The following is a 27,010-nucleotide window of genomic DNA, read 5'->3' on the forward strand; positions in this document are numbered from 1 at the left end:
GGGCCCGAGAAAACCCGCCTCCCCAGTGCCGTCCTCTTCACGGCACCACAGAACAGCCATGCCGGGCCGCCTGCTGCGCGGCCTCTGGCAGCGATGGCGTCGTTACAAGTACCGCTTCGTACCCTGGATCGCGCTGAACCTAAGCCACAACCCGAGGTGAGAGAGCTGAGCGGCTCGACCAGGGCCGTTTTCCTCTAACCCAGCGACGCCATCTAGACCGCTGGGACTTGGGTTAGAGGGCCGAGGTGGGCAGAGCTTCCGGAGTGCGAAGCCTCAAGCAGGCGGAGCCTAAGACGACCCAGGGACCTGAGTGGGCGGGGCCCGAGGTGGGCAGCGCCCGAGGTGGGCGAGGCGGAGGCTGATGGAGTCCGAGTTGGGCTGGGGGCCTGAAGAGGGCGCGGGGCTTTTAGGTGGGCGAGGCCTAAGGCCTATTTCCCGTCGTCCCCGGCGCGGCGAGGTCCGCTAGGACCTGATCGCCCGCGGGCTTTGGCTCGAGTTCTCGCTTTTGCTTCTGCAGGGGCTGGGGTTCCTGGGCTTGGGGGAAAAATAGGAACTTTTGGAAAAGAAAAGAACTTGTACAACGTGAGGGTGCGTGGCCTTCTCTCCGCCAAGGCAGTTAGGAGCTTGAAGTTCCTTAGAAAAGCTCCTAACTCCGTAGTTGGTATGGTCACAGCTCCGTAGTTGGTATGGAGAAAACAGCGCAGCTCGGCTGTGAGGATAACAGCTTGGAGTAGCTGATGAATAAAAACGAGCAAAAAGCCAATAAAAGCATGTCGGAATATTGGATTTAGAATACGGATTCAGCGCTTGAAGAAGGGGATCTAGCTGAGTGGGTGGCCGTAGGATCATTGTTATTGCCGGCTTTAGTAAGTGGCCTGCTTGTGGTCTGGAAGAAGTCAACGTAATGCTCACTTAAATAGGCAAAGAAGTCAACGTAATGCTCACTTAAATAGGCAAACGAGCTCCGCTGAAGGCTGGTTAATAATCAGAGAGCTTTCCCAGAGTTTCATACTACGGAAACGTGAATTCAGCTGCATCATTACTAGAATTGTGAGGCGGAAATTGGTTCAAGTAAACCAAGAAGTAAAAATAATACTTAAAAACTATTTACGGAAATAAAAAGTGATCTTTAAAGAAGTAATTACTGTGGTGGTGTGATGAATTGGGAGATTGGGATTGACATATATACACTAGTATGTATAAAATAGATAATAACCTGCTGTATAAAAAATACATAAAATTAAATTAAAAATAAAAAAGTAATTACTCCTGGGAGAGAATGTGACAAAATATATAATGTTAACTTAAATTTGTCTTTGAAACTACACGCGTGTGAAAAGAGCCATTGCAATATGAGGATTCTCATTATGTAATAACATTCACATAATGGCTTTGGGTGTAGTGGGAAACTAGCCCTGTTTCCGCTTCTGGCTCTCCCATTTACCCGCTTTCGGACCATGGGCAAGTTCCCTAACATCTTCAAGCTTGAGTTTCCTTGTCTGCAAAAATGGCGTAATGAATGTAAGGACCCAACAGAATTTGGTATGTAATGGGCCTTTCATAAGCATTAGCTGTTGTTGACTTGTGTAGGTATTGTTGGGAGTCAGGTAACTAGAACTAAACCTAAACTCTTTTCTGAACTTCTTAGTTTTATGCCCTTCAAACACATGAGAATAATCTTCATACAGGCCAGTAACCCAGAAGACATCAAGACAGTCTGGCTTTTATCAGTTGAGGGTCGTGAATAGAAACTTTTCCCATTTTCAGGACCCTCCGATACGTTCCAGAGGAATCCAAAGACAAAGTTATCTCAGATGAAGAGGTCCTAGGAACATTACTGAAAGTTTTCCAAGCTCTATTCGTAAATGATTTCAATAAACAATCAGATATCTTGACTGTGTTTCCAGAACCTGTTAAATCAAAATATCAAGACCTACTGTCAGTTCAGCATCCAGGGGTGAAACAGCTTGAATACAGACATCAACAGCAAAATACCTTTACACCAGAAGAAATTCTTTATAAGACATTGGGTTTCAGTGTCACCCGAGCACCTAGCACATTGATTTCGGCTGGAAAAGGTGTCTTCGTTAACAAAGGATTGGTACCAAAAGGCGCGGTTGTATCTATATATCCTGGTAATGACATAATTAGTACTTGGCCAAGAGTTTCTTATAAAAAAATATAAGTTCAACAAAATGCCTATCCCTGTAATCCTTGGAGTAAGGGGTTGTATTGGAAACTCTGATTTCCACAGATTTTTCTTTTTTCCACAGATTTTTCTTTTTTCCACAAATTTTTAAACCCTGATTTGGAAATTAACTGTTTGTAAATTATCTCATGTATTAGAAAGTATCCTGGAGTATTTGTTGGGATAAATGCATTTTTCTTTTAAGGAAATTTTTCTAATGAATGTTTAAATTTAGGAGATTATAGTATGGCCTACTTTGATAAGACTGATTACTTAGAAATCACTAGAGAATAAGTCAGTTTGGCTTAGCTAATTAATAATTAAAGGTAAAAAATGATACGGGTTAAAACATGAAAGATAAAATTTAAACCTATAAATCACTGAATAAAGATCTTCCTGCCATTTCTAAACTTGAAAAGTAAAGAAGCTTCTTTTCAAAAGATCATTGACTAGCATGCTAAGTAGAATGTTACTTGTTAAACATATTATTTGCTGTAGTGGAAAGTATGCGTGAATGTTTGTCAGATAGACCTATGTTTTTAAAAAGTCATTCTACTATTTTTTAATTCTGTGAGTCTCAGTTTCCTCCTACACAACTATCCTAACTCCATAAAGACTAAATAGGACAAGCCAGCAACAAACAAATTAATAGTAAAATAAATAGATTAACATGCCTGGAACATAGGAAGCACCCTGTAAGTATTAATTTTCTCCTTTCCTTCATTGCCAATGAAAGGAAAAACAACCTGAATGTCAGACTCATCTATTCCCGTATATATCTACATTATTTAATTATTAATAAAAACACTTTTCTTAAAAGGCTCTTTAATAGATGACAAATCACACTCTACTTTAAAAAATAAAAACACAGCTTTGTAAAACTGAACCTAAAATGTGGTGTTCACATTTTTTTAACCAAAATAGTCATATTTTATTTGGCTGTGTGGACAAGTTGGTTCTGTGCTCCTTCTGCTATTGGCCACTCTTTAATGAGGGAAGGTAGCCAAAGAGAATCTGATGGTCTAGACGGGAGGTGAAACTTTAGAAAAAGGCAGAGAAATTAAAACAAATTCTTCCATGTTATGTTTATGTTCCAGAGAAAGGTCCTTATCATGATGTTTATGATTTTTATAGGTTGCTATAATAATGTCTTTGTCTTGTATACTAGGTACAGTATATCAAAAGTACGAGCCAATCTTTTTCCAGTCCATTGGAAATCCGTTTATTTTTAGATGCCTGGATGGGGTACTCATTGATGGAAATGACAAAGGAATATCAAAAGTCGTGTATAGGTAAGTTGGTGCCATGTTCAAATTTAATTATAGGAGGTAGAACCGCACCACAATGACTCTGACCACTAGCGTTTGTACTTTAAAGAAAAATCATTTAGGCAGCTGCCCTATTGATTAGACAAAAGTTTTTTAAGAAAAATTTCACTGTTCAATTCTAGGGTTAACTTTCAATTTTAAGATACAGAGGAACAATGTCTTAGCTAATGCTTTCACCTGTTTCAGATCTTGCAATGGGAGGGATCAACTTGGCCCTTTAAAAATGAGTGATAGTACATGGCTAACGTCAGAAATTCATAATCCACTGGCTGTAGGACAGTACGTCAACAATTGTTCAAATGGTAAGTTGGCACCTTGGGGCTGTGAGATATAAATACAGCAGTGGTAATGCTCCTCCTTTGCCATGTGACTGAGTGCCAGAGGCAGTTGAGTTAACATTTCAGCTATTCTAAGCCCTTGAGTAAACTCTAACTTTATAATAGCTGGTATCAAAGAGAGAGTTCGGGGAGATAATGATATACATTAACTGGAATTCTTTAACTTACTATTTTTATTCTGATTTTTCAGTAAATATAGGCAATTGATAACTGCCCTTTTGATTATTATTTTAATATTTTTTAATACTTAACTTAGAGATTATTTTGTCAGTGCCTCAACATAGCCTTATAGATTACTCACTAGACACTAGACTGGTATCCTCTTTCTGTTGCTAAGTTTGTGAGTTACCTACCTTCTCTAGGACTTAACTTTCCTACAAGTTTGATTATCTGGCTACATTTAACATAGACTTTGGTGTTAGGGAGACATGAATTTGAAGCCTGATTCTTCTACTTAACCTTTACCCTTTCTGAACCTGTTTCCTGATCTTCAAAATGTAAATAAAACATCCAAACATATGTATATAGATATATAATCTAGCAGTGCCTGGAACATAATAGTGATTATTAATTTGAACGTTTTCTGAAAATTTAGAAAACCATACATCAAGTGCCATAATTCAGTACATAATTCATGACCTTATAAAATGTCTCTGTTTCTAAAAAATTCTGTACTTGTTCCTAGACAGAGCAGCTAATGTCTGTTATCAGGAATTTGATGTGCCTGCAGTTTTCCCTATAGAACTGAAGCAGTATCTTCCAAACATTGCGTACAGCTATGACAAACAAAGGTTAGTCTTCTGGAAGAGCTTTTCCTATCTTCTGTCTTATGCTGTACCTAAAAATATATATATTTTCTATGAAAAAACTATATAGAGATTGGGGTAAGTTTTTTAGTGAAAAATTATAACAGATTTTTATGTGCATCACACTTTAGTGTGTTAATGTAGGTTATCTGAAATTTAAAATTTTCCATTAACTTAGCTTATTCTGCTTATTATTACCCACTTTTATTCTGTATAGTATTTTATAAGTTATCAACCTTAAAGTTTGTTTCAGGTGACTCTTGTTTTTCCTACCTACAAAATCTTCAAATAAATTTTACTTTATTTTAAGGATCCTGTTCTCCATTTTACATGGAAGCACCCAGTTGAAGAAAGGGACCAAATTAGACTATTACTTCTTTTGCCTACTTCACTATTAGGTTCAGAAACTTAGTCAAAAAAAGGGAAATATTCAGAAGATATGAATTTTTAAATCTGCTTTTGTTTTTACCATAATTTATTTATTTTTTATACAATTGTTAAAGGTTACTTTCCATGTACAGTTATTATAAAATATTGGCTATATTCCCCATGTTGTACAGTACACCCTTGTGGCCTTACACCCAGCATTTTGTACCTCTCATTCCCCCACCCCTATGTTGACCCTAGTAACCACTAGTTTGTTCTCTATATCTCTAAGTCTGCTTCTTTTTTGTTATATTCACTGGTTTGTTGTATTTTTTAGATTCCACATATAAGTGATAAGAATATATGTATTTTTTTAAATAATGTTATTTATTTTGGGCAGCATTGGGTCTTCATTGTTGCGCATGGGCTTTCTCTAGTTGCAGCGAGCGGGGGCTACTCTTCGTTGCAGTGCGCGGGCTTCTCATTGCGGTGGCTTCTCGTTACAGAGCATGGGCTCTAGGCGTGCGGGCTTCAGTAGTTGCAGCACATGGGCTCAGTGGTTGTGGCATGCGGGCCCTAGAGCACACAGGCTTCAGTAGTGTTGGCACGCAGGGTCAGCAGTTGTAGCTCGCGGGCTCTAGAGCACAGGCTCAGTAGTTGTGGTGCACGGGCTTAGTTGCTCCGTAGCATGTGGCATCTTCCTGGACCAGGGGTTGAACCCATGTCCCCTGCATTGGCAGGAAGATTCTTAACCACTGCGCCACCAGGGAAGTCCCTGTATTTTTATTGTAACATTTCTTCTCTGATCAATCATTAAGTGGAAAGTCTACCGAGAATACTCAAGTAACAATTTTTAAATATAAGTAATTCTGTAGAGCTAAGAGTTCTTTATTAACAATGCTATAGGAAGATATTGTCTTTATATCATTTCACTGAGCTGCCAATTGCTAGCAAACTTTATTTTGTACAGGTCCTATTAAATTGTCTTTTGAAGATGAATGATATTTAAAACTTAGACTATTCCCTGTACTTAAACCTTGATAACTTTCATGTCTATGTGTGTGTATTTAACAATGAGGTTTTTTTAGCCTTATACTCTGGGGCATAATATTATTACTGTTCAACAAGTACAAGAAAAGTTAAATGAGTAGGAACATTGAAGGTGTGCATTATGTCTTGTGTCCATAAAAACTATTTTTTTTAATTCCCATAAATTATAAAGTAATGTTTCCAGCTTTGCAGAATACAAAGATACAAATTAATTTTTTTAAGTGTTGAATTATAATAAATTATAATAAATGTCATTTTAAAATGCTTTTTGTGATACCAGTTTTGAGGGCTTGAACATAGAAACAACATTTTCAAAAGAAGTAGTCAGTTGTATAAACAATTGACTTGTGGTCTTTTTAAATAATACAAAATAAACATACTCTAAAATGCCTTCATCAGTGATAAGAACTATTTCCTCATGGAAATCAAATACATAAAGTAAGATGATAGTAAGGAATCTGAATAAAATTCTCTAAAATCCATATTGGTTGTATTAAAACATGAGCTTGTATCTGTTAATACTTCTAATTTTGTCTGTGTTTCTTTTTGTTTTCAGTCCACTTCGATGTGTCATTCTTGTCGCACTCAGGGACATCAAACAAGGAGAAGAGCTTTTTTCAAACTACTATACAATTGTCAGCTAACTGTATGAAATTAGGTTTTCTATTCAGCTACTGAGTTAATTCTAAATGTTTTTGTTGTTTCTCTGAGTTCCACCTGCAGAGCAAATATTTTGAAACCTAATTGGAGTGGGAACTTTTTAGTTTTTATTGATATTTGTGTTTCAGTTCCATCATGAAAACTATTTGCTTCATTACAATTTCAAATTTGTAATGCAATTCCAGTGTTAATTGGTTTTCACCTAAGTACACAGTAGTTTACTAAATTAAAACCCACTGTCTGAACTTACAGTTTCAACTTTTCTTTTGTATATTTTGATTATCTCTGTGGTGGTTTATCGAATTTTAGCCAAGTCATCAGCAATTCTTGTACTATTGATGTGTACTAACTTCCATAAAGACTTAATTTTTCCAGAATATTCTAAAACCAAAAATATTTGTTGTGTTGTCATGAGTTAATTGGGGTGTGTTTGTGTGTGTGTGATTTAAAGATTGTTTTAGGGACTTCCCTGGTGGCACAGTGGTTAAGAATCTGCCTGCCAGTGCAGGGGACATGGGTTTGAGCCCTGGTCTGGGAAGATCCCACATGCCGTGGAACAACTAAGCCCGTGAGCCACAACTACTGAACCTGTGCTCTAGAGCCCGTGTGCCACAACTACTGAGCCCACGTGCCACAACTACTGAAGCCCGTGCACCTAGAGCCCATGCTCCACAACAAGAGAAGCCACCACAATGAGAAGCCCGTGCACTGCAATGAAGAGTAGCCCCGGCTCGCTGCAACTAGAGAAAGCCCATGTGCAGCAACAAAGACCCAACACAGCCAAAAATAAATAAAATAAATTTATTTTTTAAAAAATTTAACAGAAACAAAAAAAAGATTGTTTTAGCTGGTTAAGGGAAAAATGGGGGGTCATCATACTATTTACTGTATTTACACACACATTTACACACACACACACACACACACACACACAGTTTAAGAGTGTAAGATTGTTTTGGCATGGAATTATAGTTAAAAGATGGTGGTGGGAGGAACACCTATCCCCTATTCCACACTTCTCATATTTGGACAGCTTCCATAAGTAATTCTCCTGCCTCTTTCTCCACCCACTGGCGAAAGAGTGATTTTCTGAGATTATCTTTAGGGAAGAACTAGGCACCATGGCCCAAACCCCTCTAGTTCCTTTTCTGTGGACTCTCCCAGCTGAGTCTGTTCTGGGCTGCTCTCTGCCCTGTGCAGGGAGTAGCCTGTAGTCAGCCCAGCCAGTGAAGGAGTGAGTTTAGTTCAGAGGTAGAGTATTAGTGAGCTGACCTGGCCTCAGCTCTGAAGCCACATTCTCCAGTTTTATTAGTAAGAGTTACTTTGATCTCCATCAACCTGACTCCTGCATCCAACCCTCAGTTCCAAACTTGGATAGGGAGGAGGGTGTTATTTTTTGGGCCCCTCAAATCCTAACATGGCACCTATACAACCAGATTCTGACCATCTCCACTGCTACACCAACAGCTTTTCTCAGTTTATTGCAATTTCAGTGGCCTCCTAATTGCCTTCCCTGTTTCCATTCCTGCCCCTTTTACAGAATAGAACACCAAAAGGGATTCTTTCAAACACAAATCAGATCCTAACCCGCCTCTGCTCAAAACTCTTTGATTACTCCTGCTTTGGAGTAAATGCCAGTCTTTCATTACCTCTGATCTCACGTCCTGCTCACTCCACCCAGCCACACCTGCCTCCTTGCCACTCCTAGAGCCTGCCGGGCACACTCCCACCTCAGGGCTTTTGCACTAGTTCTGCCTCCAGAAACCTCCCCCCAGATAGCCATACAGCTCATTCCCTGTCACCTTGCCTAACCAACCTATGGAAATTTACAATCCCCAACCGCCAACCCCTAAAATCCCCATCCATTTCTTCTCTGTAGTATTTATCATGTATGTCCATGTAAATCCATGGAAGCATCTCTTCTTCTCAGGCTCATTTGTTTTTTATTTGTGCCGCCAAGATTCTGAGATGCCGGGGGACTCATATTATTAAAAAAGCCAAGCCACTTGATCAAGAAGATCCTATTGGGCTTCCCTGGTGGCACAGTGGTTGAGAGTCCGCCTGCCGATGCAGGGGACACGGGTTTGTGCCCCGGTACGGGAATATCCCACATGCCGCGGAGCGGCTGGGCTCGTGAGCCATGGCCGCTGAGCCTGCGCGTCCAGAGCCTGTGCTTGGCAACGGGAGAGGCCACAACAGTGAGAGGCCCGCGTACAGCAAATAAATAAATAAATAATAAGATCCTATTACTCAGAACTTTATGTAAGATACAGAAACTTAACTCCTGTGGCCATATTAGGTATTTAGGAGTGAAGTATTGCAATGTAAAAGACTTTTTAAAAATAAGTCAGAGGACTTCCCTGGTGGCGTAGTGGTTGGGAGTCTCCCTGCCAATGCAGGGGATATGGGTTCGAGCCCTTGTCCGGGGTGATCCCACATGCCGCAGAGCGGCTGGGCCCGTGCACCACAGCTGCTGAGCCTGCGCTCTAGAGCCCGTGCTCCGCAGCTGAGGCCGCCGCAGTGAGAGGCCCACGCACTGCAACAAGGACCCAACGCAGCCAAAAATAAATAAAAATAAAACAAATTTATAAATAAATAAGTCAGAAAAAAATGCATATTATATAGAAAGAGAACAAATATGGTAAAAAGTTAATTGTTTAATCTGGATTGTTCTTCATACTGTTATTTTAACTTATGTCTTAAAAGTTTTATTATTTTAAGTTGGGAGAAACGTCACCATCAGCTTAAGAGTCATCAAACATTTAGTGAATGCCTACTATGTGAAGGGTCCTGGAAGATTCAAAGAATAAAACACAGTTCCTGCTGATAAAATGCTTACAATGGGATTATAAAGCGTACCCAGTACCATGACTTGGTCTGGACTGGAGAGGTGAAGATATTTTTAAAAAATAAAACATTGATTTTTTTTTTAAAGAACCACTTTTTCCTTACTAGAATTTTTTTTAAGGTTTATAAATGACATATCATTTCTGACATGCTTATGAAATGCTTTTATTAATTCTACACCAGGAAACAACTTTGTGGCAGTATTGGCTTTTTGTGTAAAAACAATCTCATCAAAATCGAGGTACACTATAGAGCATGTGTCTCTCTAAAGTGAATATGCCAGCTATAGTATATTAAACCTTGAAAAATGTGAGCATTTCTGGTCTAGGACTATGACTTCACCGCCCTGTGCACTGTTTTGTCAGAGAACCCAGATAGCCACAGAGAAGAGAATAAAGATCAGAGATCACTTACCTGGGTGGGAAACTGTAAACAGTGCTATATCCCAGGGACTAATTTAAATTAAAAATGAAAGTGTGGGGCTTCCCTGGTGGCGCAGTGGTTGAGTCCGCCTGCCGATGCAGGGGACACGGGTTCGTGCCCCGGTCCGGGAAGATCCCACGTGCCGCAGAGCGGCTGGGCCCGTGAACCATGACCACTGAGCCTGCGCGTCCGGAGTCTGTGCTCTGCAACGGGAGAGGCCACAACAGTGAGAGGCCCGCGTACCACAAAAAAAAAAAAAAAAAAAATGAAAGTGTGTATAATGAAATACCCAATTTACAGATGACATGAAATCTTTAAGTCAGAGAAGCAGCTGGCTCAAAAAGTATACCATTGATGGAAATTATGGCCAAAATGGGTAAGGTCTACAAGTGACTAGATTATTCTGCTCCCACAAGGCTCTCCTCCCTCCCCTAAAAGACTAAAGCGCTATGCTCTTATATGGCGTTTGGCTGACCTCTTGGCTGTATTCAAAACACTGGTCCTTGTACCTCCTTTGAAGGCACTTCTGTGTATGTGTCCACCAGATAGCCCTGCACATTAAGGAAGAAATGTGGTTTTAGATAAGCAACTGAAGCAGAGACGTCAAGGTTTTTATCCTCCTCTTGTCCTTGTACAAAATCTGGACATTATGTGCAATCTGATCACTGCATATTAAGAATGGAACTACAGAGAGAAAGCTCTGGTCAGATCAAGTGAAATATGGGGACAGACTTGTGAAATTAGGCTAAGGTGAGATATTTAGCTTGAAAAGATGAAGACTTAGGGAAGATATTTCTAGAGTCTACTAAACTATGAATATTATGATAAGGAAGACTAGTTTACTATAAATATATTGTCAAATAATAACATCTGATCAAATTTCAGATTTCATGTCTTCCTAAATGACAACAGTTACTGAGAAACTTGTTTGAAACATAACAGACATTCAATAAATACTTCCTGAATGAAACTAAAAGTACGTACAATCCCCACTTTGGGATAACGAGAATTTTATTATAGATGGAAATTTATTTTAGAGGAGTTAAAGAAAACTTATTTTATCTACCAATTTTATTACTTACCTATCAAATACCTTATTTACTACATCTAAAACCAACTTAACAGTGGTTAAATATCTACCCATGTGTTATAGCTTAAGAATTATTAAATAAAAATCTATTTGTGGCAAATACTCACACGAACCAAGAAAAAAAAAGATTTCCAGATTTTTATTTCTGGAACTGTACACCAGGTATTAAAGTACAACAAATACAAAATAATGCTCAAAAAAATCAGTGTTTATGTACAAATATTAAAATCAATGCAACAATAGCAACTTCCTCTTGAACATCTGATACTAAAACTTGTTCTGATTGTCACTAATCAATCTCATACTCACAGCGTACTTATTTCAAACTGGGACAATTGGAATCACTGGTCATCTAAGAGGAGTTTTAATATCTACCATATTTAACAATAAAACTAATAGTTTCCTCCTTTTAGTGAAAAAATTAAGAACTTTTTAAAAAACATAGTAATGTCAATATTTTTATAAATTATTTCGATTTCCATTTGTAGACAATGTGCTTTGAAACTCTGGGCAAACAATCTCCTTGGTGGTCAGGTTTATTTGTTGGTTTACATTCAAAGTTGAAGTATTCACTAGAGACTTTGGTTAAATTAAACAGTATCACTATGCTCTATTAGATCTGACGTTCTCAAATATTATGACCCTCAATTGTAAAAATTAAAAAGGAAACAATTGCACAATTCTTTGACCTAATTGTACACACTTTAGTATTGTTTAAACAGTATTCTACATCCTTCAAGTAAATTCAGCAGTTGACCATGACAAGAGGAAAACTAAACACTGAAAAAGCTAGCATGAAAAAGTGGAGTACAACTAACAAAAGTAAAGTATTGCTATAATCACAGCACCAGTTTCACTTCTAAATGAATCCGCTGTCCTCTTCAAACCCCCTGTACATAAAAGACATATCAGCCAACACTGCAACTGCTCACCATGGATTTTTGGTTTGTTCATACAAAAATAATATGGCAAAGGAAAAAGAAAAAAGAATTTATCACAGTTTGTTATAAGAATTGTGCTTAACACTTGATAATAAAGGCATTATTGTTTCTTCTTATGACTGCAAATCAGTTATTTTCATGCTCTCAAACGCAATTCTTCTAATAAACAGTAACAAATTCTCTGTTAAGATGCTTAAACGGAAAGGAAAAAACCCAGTAAATCCAGATTTAAAAGGAAATTCAATAAATAGCTATTTTACATGAATAAAGTCATAGTGGTACAATTTATGAATGTCACATCAAGCATGCACAAAAATGGTATTATACATGGAGGAAGCAGTCAGAAAATATTGAATTAGATCTAAAAAGAGATGAAGACTTTACATATATATACAAAAATCTTGCAAATTATTGCCTCATTTTAACAAGGAATTAAAAGTAAACGTTACCAGCCAGTTAGCGCTCTCTAAGAGGCTAAAATCAGATTGGCGTTTAAAAATCCATTAAACTAGCTGGAAATTATTTTTCTCTCATATCATTTCTGGATTTTGGTCAAAAATCTTTATTTAAATAACTAAAGTGTCCATTCAACTTGCTGATAATCAAAACTTCAGATAAGAAACACTGTTTCCATCTTATATCAAGATCCCAGCAATGCATAGATAAACTGAATATATTACTGCATCAGCTACTGAGAATGGGCATGTTCATTTAAGTGCAACTGGTATTAGCATTCAGTCATCTTTGTGTAAATTATTTTATACAGACCAGCCACTGTAAACCCAGAGTAAAAATTAAAGTTATAACAATGGAAGATTATGGCCAGTATCTTACTAAATTATAGGTGTATTCATTTTTAACAAAAGAAATTAGGTTCAAAGTTTAGCACAACACCACAGCAATAAGAAGCTGACAACTTGGAAAAAAATATCTGAAAGCAACATAGAACCCAGGCTACCCATTATTTACTGTGTGCATACAGGAATGCTAGACTTTAGATGTATAAATTAGAGACTGACTTTTAAGTTATTAATTTAACTACTTTTCGTCCACTGTGCTAAACTAACTTTTATAGTAAATGTCCTAATGCGTAAACACTTCAAAGCAATCTTCATTAAAATGCTGCAAAGAAAAGAATACACATCATCCAAAACTAAGGATGTCATTGCAGTTCACAGTTTGTATAATAAATACCCTCCCTTTCCATCACTACTAAGGTAACTACATTCTATCTATTCATCAGCACAACCTTGAAGCGACTTATACTTACAAATATCAGCAATGTAGCCAAACATTTAAGTTTCTGCAAAGCAAGACAACTAGTAGAAACTGAAAAATTTAATTGACAGTGCAAAAAAAAAAAAGTAAAATTCTGTGTTTTAACTGAACTGTAAAAGCAAAGCTTATCACATTCTAATACTGCATTACATATTGTTTGAATTCACCTTATAACTTAAAGATGCATGTCTATACAGCAAAAATGGCCTAAGTTTAAGACAATGGCTTCTCATTCACAATGTTTGGAATAAAAATAAAACTGAGTTTGAGATGCAACTGAACGTCAATCACTTTTTAAAACTTAAAGTGGTAACGTACCATTCTATTTCAGATAGGAACTCACATTTTTCTTGCCAGTAACTGTTCAAGCTAAACAGAAAAGTTTAAATATACTTCAAGGTTCTACTGCATTTTATGTCTAAAATCTAGAAATCCCTCCTAAATATTAACACTTTGAACTGCACCACTATAAAAAAACCTAAGAGGTGTTCCAAAATGTAAACCAATGAGTGGCAACATCCTAGGCTTTGTAGACTGTGCCCTGCAAGTCAACTGCCTCAGGATAAACTAAATTATCAATGACTGGTATGATTTTTATGATTACAATCTTGATAATGGTGGACAAAACCCCATCTAAATACCACACCTTCAAATGCCAAACTTTTAGCCAATAACTGAAGTTACACAGAAATCTTCCGGCAGTAAAATGACCAATTCTGTGTAAGGTAGCCCTGGTCTAGAATTCTGAAACAGGATCCAAGCAAGCGTCTTCATAATTTGCACGCAGTTCCTCGTGCTGGCTTCCATAAAGATGGACTTGCTGTTTTGTAAACTGAAGTGCTCTAGTTGAACAACATGAGAGAAGTTTCCATTTTTAAAAAAATCCTTGCATGTTTGTGCAGTTTAAAGAAACCTACCCCTGCTTTTATTTAATTAAGAAAATAAAACCAAAAAATGCTACATTGAGCAGGGATCAGGATCGGTACCTGTAAACATTGTTATTCCACTGCATCCATTACGGCAAAAGGAATTTACACGAATAGAAGCCACTCCATTCAGTTCAGAACATCTGTGCTGGTTTTGAGCTGGTGGCCTCTGTCTACAGGTTTTAAAATTGGGAGTGAGGGCAGTGGGGAACAGAAAATAGAAAAAGAAGGGAGTGGGGAAGAGGTACTGGGGATGAGGAAGAGATAAGCAGAGCTTAAAGCTGCACCACAGAGTTCAATCTTAGTCCCCAACTCTGCTGATCATAGTTCATTTCCACATTTATGGATTGAAAATGAAAATACTCTTGATAAATCAAGATATAGTTCTATACATACTGACATCACTGATGTCATAGTGAAAAAAGTTCAAACTTCCAGTGAAAGACTAAGCAAACCTGATACTTTCCTGGTACTGGTACTGCACACCCACTGTTTCTGGGCCCCTCACTCACGTCACTCAGAATGGAGGGCGGCATGCTGATGCAGAGCGTGGGCACTGATGAAACCATTGGTCTCGTTGGCAGACAGACTGCCAAAGTCAGCCACAGACACGGCCATTTTGGCACTGGTGATATGATGTGTGTGATTTTCAAAGTCCACACCCAAATTATTTGCAGAAACCTCATTCATAAAGGATTCAGGAACAGCAATGCCCATTTTCAATCTCTTTGCTGGTCTTTCTGACTCTTCACTGCACATGTTCATGGGGTTTAGCTCTGAGTGATAAAATCCAGTCTCAAATAAGTTAAAACAATCACTTTCCCCATTGCTGGGCAGGGTGAGTAACTCCTCTGTTCCAACAGGCACGTGATTGACTTGTCCACGGGGCGTGCTGCCCAGTGGAGGAAAGCTATCATCCAAACAACTCACATCCGCTGGATCGCAGACGGTCGCTACACTGCTGGTCAAAGCTAAAAAAAGAGACGGAAAATGGTTTAAGTAAGTGGTCTGACGTCATGCCACAAAGAGGATATAAGTTTGCCCCAAGCTATGGTAAAAAATGCAAAAAGATGCTCATGTTACCTGTCAAGTCACTGGCAGTGAAAGAGCTGAGAATGTTCAGCTGTTGATCAGGAACAGGCTCAGGTCGGTTAGATGTTAAGGCTGAAGGATTTACTGTCCCACCCAGAGCTTCTGTTTCATCTACCAAACGATCCATATAGTCCCTAAAAAACACACCCCAATAATTTTATGACTGCATATCACAGTTAAAAACAAAAATCCCAGAAGTCAATCCCACAGTACTTACGTAACTCCAGGGTGATGGTTATATCGTTTCTTTCCAAATCTTGTCTGTTGAGCAAAGTAATCATAACGTTCAGATTTCTTCCACATATAGTAGAATGCTACACATTCAGCAACTGTTCTAGTTCTCACCTAACAAAAAAAGTTGCATTTTTTAAAATCAACATATTCTATGCATTTTTTAATAACTATTATTTTTTACAACCCATAGGTCTTATTTTCTATCTTCCCAATTATGAAATTCTGAACTTTTTATTAGTGAACTGCCGTTACATTTACACTATTTAATAATGAGGCTGACTTCAAAAGCCCAAGGCTTTTTCTTTAAATCAGAATGTAATAATAATAATAAATGTGTATCCAGAAATTACCTTTTTTTACACCTTTACCGAAAATCTTAAAACACTGACATCCTTTACTTTTCTTCACTGAACTTTCACTGTGATGCTGACTGTAGCAGGGGTCCTTCTTAACCCTGAAGGATCCATGAATGAGCTTCGTTGGGATCTATTAATTCCCCAAATTTCATGCAGGTATACTTTTCTGGGGAGAAGGGTGCAGCTTCATCAGATTATCAAAGGGTTCCATGGCCCAAAAGAGATTAAGAACCATTTGCAAAGGGATCAGTACTCTACCGCATCTGAAATTTAAGATGATTGCCAGATAAAGGCAGAATTTTTTCCTTTAACATGCACTTGGCTCTTAGCGCCAACAGAGTTTGGTAAGAACAACAACAACAATAAAATTTGAGCCTCGTTCAACTTGGCTCCACATGCAGACTAGGGCTCTTCTAACTATATATAGGTAAAGGTATGAGTTCAGATGTACAGACAAAATTCTGTATCTTTACCCAATAAACACTTTCTCCCCTGCTTAATCAGTACCCAATAAGGACATTTCAGAATCTCTATCCTGATTAGTGAGCATGTTGTGATATAAGATCATAATATAGGAACAAGCTTTTTAAACCAAGAAATAAGGTATACCTTTCAATAAATACATTAGCCATAAATAAGTCTTCAAAAAGAATATAGGCTTCTTGGGAACAGAGACCTTTCCTGTCTTATTCACTGATGTATCTCTAGAGCTTAAAATAATATCTGGTAAATGATAAAGCTTATTTGTGAAATAAATGAATATATTTCATAAATTATTGCTAAACTGAGATTTTATTTTGACTTAAAAGGGCAACTGTTTCATCTTTCAATAAATTAAACACTTAATCTCATCTGTGAGAAAACAATAGGTTTTCATACATACAAAAAAGCACTGAAGTATTCAACATCATACTGGAAGATCTAGCTAAATGCAATAAGAAAAGAAATAAAAGGTATACAGATTGAGAAGAAAGAAATAAAACTGTCTGTTCACAGATGACATGATTGTCTATATAGAAAATCCTAAAGAAGCAACAAAAAACCCTCCTGGAACTAATAAATGATTATAGCAAGGTTGCAGGACACAAGGTTAATATGCAAAAGTCAACTGCTTTCCTATATACCAGCAATGAGCAATTGATATTTGAAATTAAAAACACAATACCATCTACATTAGCGCCAAAATGAAATACTTAGGTATATACCTAATAAAATACATGTAAGATCTATATGAGAAAATCTACAAAATTCTGATTAAAGAAATCAAAGAAGATTTAAATAAATTGAGAGATATTCCATGTTCACAGATAGGAAGACTGATTATTGTTAAGGTGTCAGTTCTTCCCAACTTGATTTATAGATTCAGTGAAATCCCAATTAAAATTCCAGCAAGTTATTTTGTAAATACTGACAAATTAATTCTAAAGTTTATATGCAAAGGCAAAAGACCCAGAATAGCCAACACAATATTGAAGGAGAAGAACAAAGTCGGAGGATAGATACTACCCAACTTCAAGACTTACTATTAAGCTATCGTAATTAAGATAGTGTGGTACTGGTGAAAAAATTAACAAATACGTTAATGGAACACAATAGAGAGCCCAGAAACAGACTCACACAAATATAGTCAACTAATCTTTGACAAAGGAGCAAAGGCAATTCAATGAAGGAAGGATCATCTTTTCAACAAACAGCGCTAGAACAAGTGGACATCTATATCCACCTTTCACAAAAACTCAAGATGGATTACAAGACCTAAAAGTACACTACAAAACTATAAAAGCTCCTAGAAGATAACACAGGAAAAAACCTAGATGACATTGGGGATAGTGATGACTTTTTAGGAACAACAATATAAACACAATCTATGAAAGAAAAATTGATAAGCTGGACTAATAAAAATTAAAAACGTCGACTCTGCAAAAGACACTGTTAAGAGAATGAAAAGACAGGCCAAAGACTGGGAGAAAATATTCAAAACTCACACATATTTTTTTGGACTGTTATCCAAAATATATAAAGAACTCTTGCAATTCAACAATAAGAAAACAAACCACCCAATTAAAAAATGTGCTAAAGACCCTAACAGACACCTCACCAAAGAAGATATATAGATGGCGAATAAGCATATGAAAAAATGACCCACATATGTCATCAGGGAAATGCAAATTAAAACAAGATACCACTACACATTTTAGAATAGCCAAAATCCAAAACAATGACACCACCAGATATTGGCAAGGATGTGGAACAACAGGAACTCTCTCATTCATTGCTGGTAGGAATGCAAAATGGCACAGACACTTTGGAAGACAGTCTGGCGGTTTCTTACAAAACTATCCATACTTGCTTAAAGAAAAAGAAAAAAAAAAAAAACATTGTAAAGCAATTATACTCCAATAAAGATGTTTAAAAAAACCCAAAAAAACAACAAAAAAAAAATATCCATACTATTACCATATCATCCAACAATCACACTTACTGGTATTTACCCAAAGGAGTTAAAAACTTATGTCCAAAAAAACCCCTGCACACTGATGCTTACAGCTGCTTTACTCGTAACTGCCAAAACTGGAAAGCAACCAAGATGTCCTCCAAATGGTGAATGGATAAACAAATTGGTACATCCATACAATGGAATATTATTCAGTGATAAAAAGAAATGAGCCACACTAAGACTCCATGCTCCCAATGCAGGGGGCCCAGGTTCGGTCCCTGGTCAGGGAACTAGATCCTACCTGCTGCAACTAGAAGTTCACATGCTGCAACTAAAGATATTGTGTGCCGCAACTAAGACCAATATAGCCAAATAAATAAATAATTTTTTTTTAAAAAAAAAAGCAAGAGAAATGAGCCACAAAAAAACATGGAGGAACCTTAAATGCATATTACTAAGTCAAGAAGCCAATCTTCAAAGGCTACATACTGTATGATTCCAATTATATGACAAGGGATTTTTTGATCAGTGAAACTATTCTGTATGATACTACAATAGTGGATAGGTGTCGTTATAACAACAGAGTGAACCTACTGTAAACTGTGAACACTAGGGGATAAAAACATGGCAAAGTAGATTTACCAGTTGTAACAAATGCACCACTCTGGTGGGGGGGCTGGTGGGGGGAAGCCGTGTGTGGGTGGGAGCAGGAAGTACATGGGAACTCTCCATACTTTTTCCTCAATTCTGCCGTGAACCTAAAACTGCTCTAAAAATAAAGTCTATTATTTAAAAGTGTGTGTATATTCTAACAGTTTGGGATAATTAAATCTCATTAAAATATGCTTTGCTTATTCTTTCTTTTTGTCCTAAGGAACACAGGATTCTAAAATATTTAGGTGGATAGGTCAATATTCTATGCCTACTGCTTTTTAAAAATTTTAAGTTTATTTATTATATTTATTTGTTTTTGGCTGCATTGGGTCTTCGTTGCTGCACGCAGGCTTTCTCTAGTTGCGGTGAGTGGGGGCTACTCTTCCTTGCGGTGCAGAGACTTCTCATTGCGGTGGCTTCTCTTGTTGTGGAGCATGGGCTCTAGGTGCACAGGCTTCAGCAGTTGTGGCACATGGGCTCAGCAGTTGTGGCATGCAGGCTCCAAAGCGCAGGCTCAGTAGTTGTGGCGCACAGGCTTAGTTGCTCCGCGACATGTGGGACCTTCCCAGACCAGGGCTCGAACCCATGTCCCCTGCGTTGGCAGGCGGATTCTTAACCACTGCACCACCAGGAAAGCCCCACCTATTGCTTTTTAAACTAGATTTTATATTTCAGAGCAGTTTTGGGTTTACAGAAAAATTGATCAGAAAGTAACAGAAATGTTAATAGCAGGGGAGCATTAACAAGTTATAGCTTTTATTCCCTACCCAAGAGGCTCATAAATTAGTTGCTTATATTCATTGTAATTACTAAGCAATTTCTCTATACTAATTTGCCTAACTTACTTTATTTTTCTGTATAAGATGAAAATCTTTTCCAAAAAGCATGAGTGCATGTTCAAAGCTCCGGCATTCTTCTTCTGTCCATGCAGTCATTCCTTCTGAAGAAATTTTAAAACAAAATAAATTGGCCTCAAAACTCTTATATATATAAATGACTGATTTACTTTCAGTATGTTTTCCTAATAAAAAGGCTATAAACTTCTACACACACACACACACACACACACACACACACACACACAGACAAGTTCTTTATGTGGAGATTTTAGTTAGTAATCTTAACTAAAAAAATCTAGAATACCAAAATATAAACAACTGGGTTTTTTTCCTCTGCATGATGAGACAAGAATTTTATATTTTCTTCTATAATTCAAGCACATTGTTTTTCTGATTTTTTTAAGCAATGAGCATTTTTTTAATTAGGGGAAAAAAAAGGTTATTTTCTTTATAGAAAAAAAAGCCTTCCTTTGGTCTTATGTCAAAACCATAAGCTCTTTAATTAGAGACCATAAATAATGAACACATATTTATTCAGAGTCAGTTTGCAAAGTGCTATACTGTAGGAATATAAAGGGAATAAAAAACAGCCCATGCTCTCAAAAGACTAAATCCCATTCAACTTCCTGGCAGATGTCAATGTTGATGAATCAAATCTACTTGGGGCAGAGGAGACTTGAAGTGCCTCACAATGGGAACCAGGTCCCCAAAGCCATTAAGAGTAGCCCACCACGAAGGTGAAAACTTTGTTCAGAGTTTTGAGAGCTTAAAGTAATTTTTTCAAAGAAGCAGCTTTTACACGGAAACATTTCAATAGACTATCTCACCTACAAGTTTAAATGCATTGTTTCCAGCTTCTATATTTTTCCAAGTCATTTATATAATATTAGTAAGCATTATTTCACTCTATATATACTTAATGAAAGCTATGGTGCATGCAACTGATTTATATAATGACAAAAATACTGAAATTAAATTTAACCATTTTCCTTGACACACACAAACCAAAACCTAAGCACTGCAAAAATGTTATTACATGATTACTAAACATACACTTCTTGCAATAAATTGAATGGAATATATTATACATGTTTCTTTTTTTTAATCTTTAATCTCCTTTTCATTTCCTGTCTGGTTTAAGAAAAAGAAAAAACAACTTTTTTCCCCCAATGAAATCATAAAATCATTCTTATTAATTACTTTGGATATATTGTCATCTCTGGGGTCTGCTTTGTTCTGGAGGTGACAGGGGGGTAACTAATTTGTATTTGAACAATCTCTGGTACGTCTAAAAATAGAGGGCAAGAAAAGGAAAAAATTATTTGCTATGAAGATAAAAATAGATCTTATACAAAAGTGTTATAGGATTGCTCCGTCCTTTATACTTTGCTTATTCTGATCCCCAAATGACCATCCCCTATCATTTCCCTCTCTTGATCCCAAGTGTTTCTTACCTTGAGAGGCCTTTCCGTTGCAGCAGTACCTTTCAATTGCTTCCTTTATATTATGGTTACACTTGAGAAGTTCATATAATGCCTTAGGGCAAGGGGAAAAAAACTATTCAATAAAACTTACCAAAAGTTCATACTTAAAAAAAAAACTCAAAAACAAACAAACAAAAACAGGTGTATTGTAAGAGTCCTGACAAATACTAGCTGAAGTGCTCTCTAATTTCAGGACATTTGAAGCGCATGTTTGCCCAGACATTTAATCTACGTAACTATCCTGTATATTGACTCTGGTATCCGAAGAGTTTGTTCATTCTGATTCTACCTCTCAGAAGTTATCTACCAGTATCATTCCTCACTTTTTTTTTTCATTGCCAGGCCTTCTGAGCTGGGAGAATATCCCTATTTTAGATGATTATTTCTAGTCAGGAAAAGTCAAGAATTATGGTCTTCTCTCTTGATAGCACCTTCTGCCTGCCTTTTAGAGTTTTAATAAAAGAGAATAGCAGCAGGTCTAGAATAGAAGGATGGATATTTTAGTGACTGGAGTTTATAGTTATTTCCATCTACTATGGAAGATATCATTTTTTAAAAATTAGAATTTCTTCCCATTAAACCTGTTTGGAATTATGAATATACTAAATAGCAGCAGACAGAACTCAACTGAAAGTTAAATAATAATCCACCTTCCCAAGTACATTTCAAGAAAGGCAAGGATATTGGTAAACCTATTAATACATCAATAGGTTAATAATCAATACATTAATAATCAATCATTAAAAACAGCTGCTAAAAAAGCTTCAGATAAATCAGTACCCATTTCTATTTTTAAAAAGACAAAACCTGTAACGGTTATAAGTAGATGGATACTACCTTACTATAAGAAAGACAGCCTGTATCAAACCAAGGCTGGTATTATTCTTTTTTTAAAATTTTTGGCCACACCCCGTGGCATGTGGGATCTTAGTTCCCTCACCAGGGATTGAACCCGTGCCCCCTGCATTGGCAGGCGGAGTCTTAACCACTGGACTGCCAAGGAAGTCCCAAGGCTAGTACTATTCTTAATGTAAAAACCTTACATGTATTATCTTCCATCAAAAGCAGGCCTCAAACCACTGTAACTACCAAAAGTCTCTGCGAGTTATAGCTAATGCAGTAAAACATGTTCTAGGAATAAGAGATATAATAATGGTAAGGAAGGAACAAACGTATAATTCAGTAATGACTTTAAAACTAGAAAACCTAAGAGAAACAACTGAAAAATCATTATACTAAATTAAATAGTTTCAGTAGCTTGAGAAAAAAATTTTTTAATTTATATTTCTCTAAATCAACATATACAAATACAAATATAATAGTGATCCCATTTACAACAGTGCTAAATACTGTATTTAAAAATAATGAGGAATTAATTAAATGCATGTGATACTTAAAACAAGTAAAAACATTTGAGTGATTAAAAAAAAAGTCAAATACATAGAGAATCAGAACATGTTCTTGAAGTAGGTTTTATATTTTAAAGGTACTAATTCTTCCAAAATTAATTTATAGTTTTAATGGAATATCAATAGGAAAAGCCAATGGGATTTCTTTTTGACAGCTGACAAAACTACTTTGAAGTTCAGCTAGTTTGACTTCTCTGTGTTATTCGGAAATTCAAGTTTGAGTCCACCTATCTCTGGGCACTCATTAGCTGGGATTAGCTAGGCTGGAGATAGAGTGTAAAGGTATATGAGAGGGGCAAACAACATCAGAGAGAAAAAACCCTAATAGGCAATACTTCCACCCTTAACCCACACACCATCAGGAGCGTACTCCATCTACAAGCACACAGTATTTAACGAATGCTCCTAAAGCAAATTTATACACTGTTTTTTTTGTTTGTTTGTTTTTGCGGTACGCGGGCCTCTCTCTGTTGTGGCCTCTCCCGTTGTGGAGCACAGTCTCCAGACGCGCGGGCTCAGCGGCCAAGGCTCACGGGCACAGCCGCTCCACGGCATGTGGGATCTTCCCGGACCGGGGCACGAACCCGTGTCCCCTGCATCGGCAGGCGGACTCTCAACCACTGCGCCACCAGGGAAGCCCTATACACTCTTAATAGACATGAACTTTAATCACATCCTGAATAAAGTTCAAGAATAATCCAAAAAATAACTTTAACATAAAATCTAAAAGTCCGACCACAGAGAATGTTTAAATAAACAATGGAACATACAGACATCAAGAATGAAGTATTAAAGAAATCTCAATGGCAAAGAAAATAAGACTAAGTAATTAAAAGGATATAACATGGTAGGTAAAGTAAAATATATGTGTGTGTATACAGAAAAAAAGGCCAGAAGACATGAAACAATAGAATGGTTATCATTAGGTCTTGGGATTTTTTTTAAACCAGTATTTTCCAAGTTTTAAAAATCAGAAAGAGATAGCCAGTTCATATGTAAGAAATATTTGAATCAAATATAAGAAAATCAAGAAGATACTATATTAGTTAGCTGCTGTTTCAACAAAAGTTGATGTATACCTGTTCATTGTCCCTTGTGTGCGTTCCTGCAGAAATTCTATCCATTATTTTTTCGTTTCCAGTTCTTAATGAGGTCTCAACAAGGTACTCCTTAACTTTGCTCTCCAAAACCACACCAGGACGCCAAAGTAATTGGTCTTCATTTTCATACACTGATAAAGAAAATCCCATCAACACATTAAAAATAGTGAACACACTTTAAGATGTATACAAAACTGTTTTTCCTCTTCCTATACAAGTAACTAACTTTGAGGACACCAGTAATTTGATTGTCTGGCAAGCTGAGTCTTTCATTAGTAAAGGTTTAAAACAATTTTTTTTTTAACTTTATTAAGGTCCAAGTATTCCAGTCACTAGAGCAAGTAGCTGTTTTGGTGATTGGATTTACTAACAAGTTAGAAAGATTTCTATGCCTAGTAGTCTAATATAAAACCTGGTAGTGGTGTCTTACATTCTTCTAATGAGGGGGTAAAAATAACCTGTGTAAATTCTTTAATAAACTTATTACAATTTTCTCTTAAACTCCCTAAATGGCTCTATGAAAATGTCTACAGGTTAAAAATTGCAAACAAATTAAAACAAACAAAAATAAATAACAATCAAAATATCTGCCAATACTGAAATACCTAGGAAAGATATAGTTTTCCTTTACTGATTTCTTCCCAAAAGGTAAATTTTTATTTTAAAAAGCAAAAAAATAAAATAAAAAGGAAGCAGACTAATTAAAAATGGAAAACAATGATAAACAGTAAGATAAGTAAACTTTCTACCTCTTAGAGAAGCTGATATTTAGTAAGCGAAATGACACTAAAACAAACTGTATATTTTATTAACGCAAACACTGTTGCCATACTGAAGGTTTCTACTTCACACAATAAAGTCATACAGATAGCCCAAGTATTTATCCCATTGCTTCCATTCTTCAATTGTAAAATAACTACTAAATATAGCGAATAAAAGTAATTTACTGAGCGCTCACTATGCAGCAGAGACGGTGGTAAGTGCTTTACATTCACAACTGTATAAGGCAGGCATTTCTATTCCCAATGAGCAGGAAAGTTAAAAATAAAGTGTGCCTGTGAAGCAATAAGACTGACTTTTGAGGTAAGTTTCTGGAACCAGTTTCATAAAGAAACTTTAGTCAAAACTGAAATAGGTAATATAGTTTGAGTTTATTCCCTCAAAAGATAGAGAAGGTATACTTTCCTTTCTGAAGGTGTAGAACTGAGAGAATATTACCTCCGCTATGTTTCATCTAAGGACCAGCAGCTGCTGAGCATGTACTTTTGCCCACGGCCAAATCTACGTGTTTCCCAAGTTTGGCTAGGAAGGTGTACCTGGATTTTTACTTCCCACCACCTCACCCCTCCATATTTTCAGAACCAGCTATAGTTGGAATCTACCAAAAATGTGAGGAAAACTGATTACACTTAAGTAGGGGTATATAACAAAAGCAACAGAATCTTTACATTCTACCACCTTATCTTTCAGGGCTGGGGCAAGAGAATTTCTTCTAGCTTCTTTTTTCCTTAAGTGTTTCTTCCCAAGAGGATTATATTCCTAATGTTCTCATTATCTCAGGTGATAGGATGCTACCAACTTCCACTGCAGTGGGATGTAGGCCAAAGAGCTGTACTTTAAGAGCAGCTCCACTATTTTAACAGGTGCTTAGCATACTGAATTAAGAAGCACTGTAAGGTGCCAGGGTTGGGGGGAAGGGGGCGGTAGTTCTCTGAGTCTCATGGTTAATTAATCTCATGATACATTACTCCTAAGTCAGGCCTAATTCTTCCCTGACTCCAAAATCTGTCTTTATACTCACAGGATGAGCATACAATCAGATATTTAAATAAACATATCGAGTGGTAATTTGGCTTACCAAATATTATCAAAATTAAAAGGCTTCCTTACCTTTCTCATTACCAGCATACTCTCCAAGATAAGGTGGAATCTCTGCTTGATATTGTAAACCAATCATTATTTCCTACAGGAAAATTTAGAAGTAAAAACAACTTATTACAAAAATAAATACTGAAAAAAAATGTTCCAATTCATTAATCAGTTACTACAAATCTAAAGTTATCTCACAAAATTATCGTAAATTATTTCAGAAGTGTTTTTAAAAGCTACTTTAATCCAAATGGTCTACTAAATTATGATGGTAACTTAACATACCTTCCTCAAATCTTCAGGTGAGTTACCACTGTCTGTTTCAACATCTTCAACCTCTGATTCTTTATCTCCATCACACGTAGTATTTGCTTAAAAGAAGAAAGTTAAATTTTAAAAAAGGGTTTTGTTGCCTATTTTTGCAGCACTTGAAAGAGTGCCTGATATTTTATATTTTACTTATGATAAAAATTTGTTGAATAAATGAGATCAGCACAAATATACTAAACCTCTTGTACTATTCTCACATTTTGAAACTAGTCAAAACAAGACACTGAAAACACGAAGAAAGTGCATAATATCCTTATAATTATCTGGTGTACGGTCATATAGTTTGGAGAGGCAAGAGGAAAACCACTACGGTCCCCTTAAAAAAAGAAGGTAAAGCACTAGATTACACTGATTACATTAATCCAGAGTGAGACATACACAATGAGCTGCACATTGAGTCCATAAAAATTCTGTTTGCACACATATGTGTATGTGTATTGGAACTTGTTATCTGAACAGTTCTTCTACCATAAAAATACCTGAGAAATAAGCAAGATTGCATATAAGAAATTATTTCAGTTCAAAGACCTTTTAAATATTACTGATATACATTAAGGGATAACATCAAGAACTAAAAGAAAAGGATTAAATAAATCGCTAAAAATAAAAAATACTTTTGGAGCAACTGATGGTAGTTTTCAAACTGACAGTAGTTTATCAGGAGAGTAAGAGCCTTTTAACAGAAACCCAAAAAATGTCTATAAAATTTCATGGCTGAACTAAGACTGGTTGCCCTAGCAACAGATGAGTCTTGGGAAAGAAAACAGCCCTGCAAAACCAAGCAAATGCTTTCGTTTTTAAAGAGCATATTAGTTTACATCTCCCCCAATAAAAAAAGGTTATAATCTTGTTCAGATTATAATAGTATTTTATTTCAATTAAGTAAAGCACTCAGATATTCTGACATAACTACTGAATGTAACAAAATGTACTCAAGCTACAGTACCAGTGCTACTACTAATCAG

The 27,010-nt window shown here is 36.6% G+C and overlaps 2 protein-coding genes across 5 annotated transcripts in view; one reads left to right on the forward strand and one right to left on the reverse strand.

The window, feature by feature from the left end:
* The first annotated feature begins 26 nt into the window (after positions 1–26).
* SETD9 (SET domain containing 9) lies at positions 27–7,552 on the forward strand. 2 transcript variants are annotated; one of them, XM_067730715.1, is made up of 6 exons: positions 27–156; positions 1,768–2,135; positions 3,357–3,480; positions 3,703–3,818; positions 4,540–4,645; positions 6,633–7,552. In XM_067730715.1, exons 1-6 carry the CDS (start codon positions 59–61, stop codon positions 6,718–6,720), a joined length of 900 nt encoding a protein of 299 aa, XP_067586816.1. In that variant the 5' UTR covers positions 27–58; the 3' UTR covers positions 6,721–7,552. The 2 variants fall into 2 exon arrangements, with proteins under 2 accessions (XP_067586816.1, XP_067586817.1); XM_067730716.1 differs by having other exon boundaries at positions 4,544–4,645.
* Positions 7,553–11,220: 3,668 nt separating this feature from the next.
* Positions 11,221–27,010, reverse strand: part of MIER3 (MIER family member 3) — a 30,606-nt gene continuing 14,816 nt past the window's right edge. For all 3 annotated transcript variants that reach the window (XM_067730713.1, XM_067730714.1, XM_067730712.1), the window contains exons 6-13: positions 26,001–26,086; positions 25,737–25,809; positions 23,826–23,977; positions 21,308–21,389; positions 19,860–19,954; positions 15,551–15,678; positions 15,325–15,467; positions 11,221–15,212 (exon numbers count right to left, since the gene is read on the reverse strand). In XM_067730713.1, the coding sequence (XP_067586814.1) occupies positions 14,755–15,212; positions 15,325–15,467; positions 15,551–15,678; positions 19,860–19,954; positions 21,308–21,389; positions 23,826–23,977; positions 25,737–25,809; positions 26,001–26,086 (1,217 nt within the window). In that variant the 3' untranslated portion in view covers positions 11,221–14,754. The remainder of the gene's footprint in view (positions 15,213–15,324; positions 15,468–15,550; positions 15,679–19,859; positions 19,955–21,307; positions 21,390–23,825; positions 23,978–25,736; positions 25,810–26,000; positions 26,087–27,010) is intronic.

The sequence above is a fragment of the Pseudorca crassidens genome, chromosome 3, assembly GCF_039906515.1.
Source record: "Pseudorca crassidens isolate mPseCra1 chromosome 3, mPseCra1.hap1, whole genome shotgun sequence".
NCBI classification, from domain to species: Eukaryota; Metazoa; Chordata; class Mammalia; order Artiodactyla; family Delphinidae; genus Pseudorca; species Pseudorca crassidens.

Bases quoted from the DNA above. Each gene is read 5' to 3' on its own strand.
- SETD9 (XM_067730715.1), top strand. From the start codon at position 59: ATGCCGGGCCGCCTGCTGCGCGGCCTCTGGCAGCGATGGCGTCGTTAC. The intron at 3,819-4,539 runs GTAAGTTGGCAC...ACTTGTTCCTAG, and splicing joins CGTCAACAATTGTTCAAATG to ACAGAGCAGCTAATGTCTGT. The intron at 4,646-6,632 runs GTTAGTCTTCTG...TTTTGTTTTCAG, and splicing joins TACAGCTATGACAAACAAAG to TCCACTTCGATGTGTCATTC.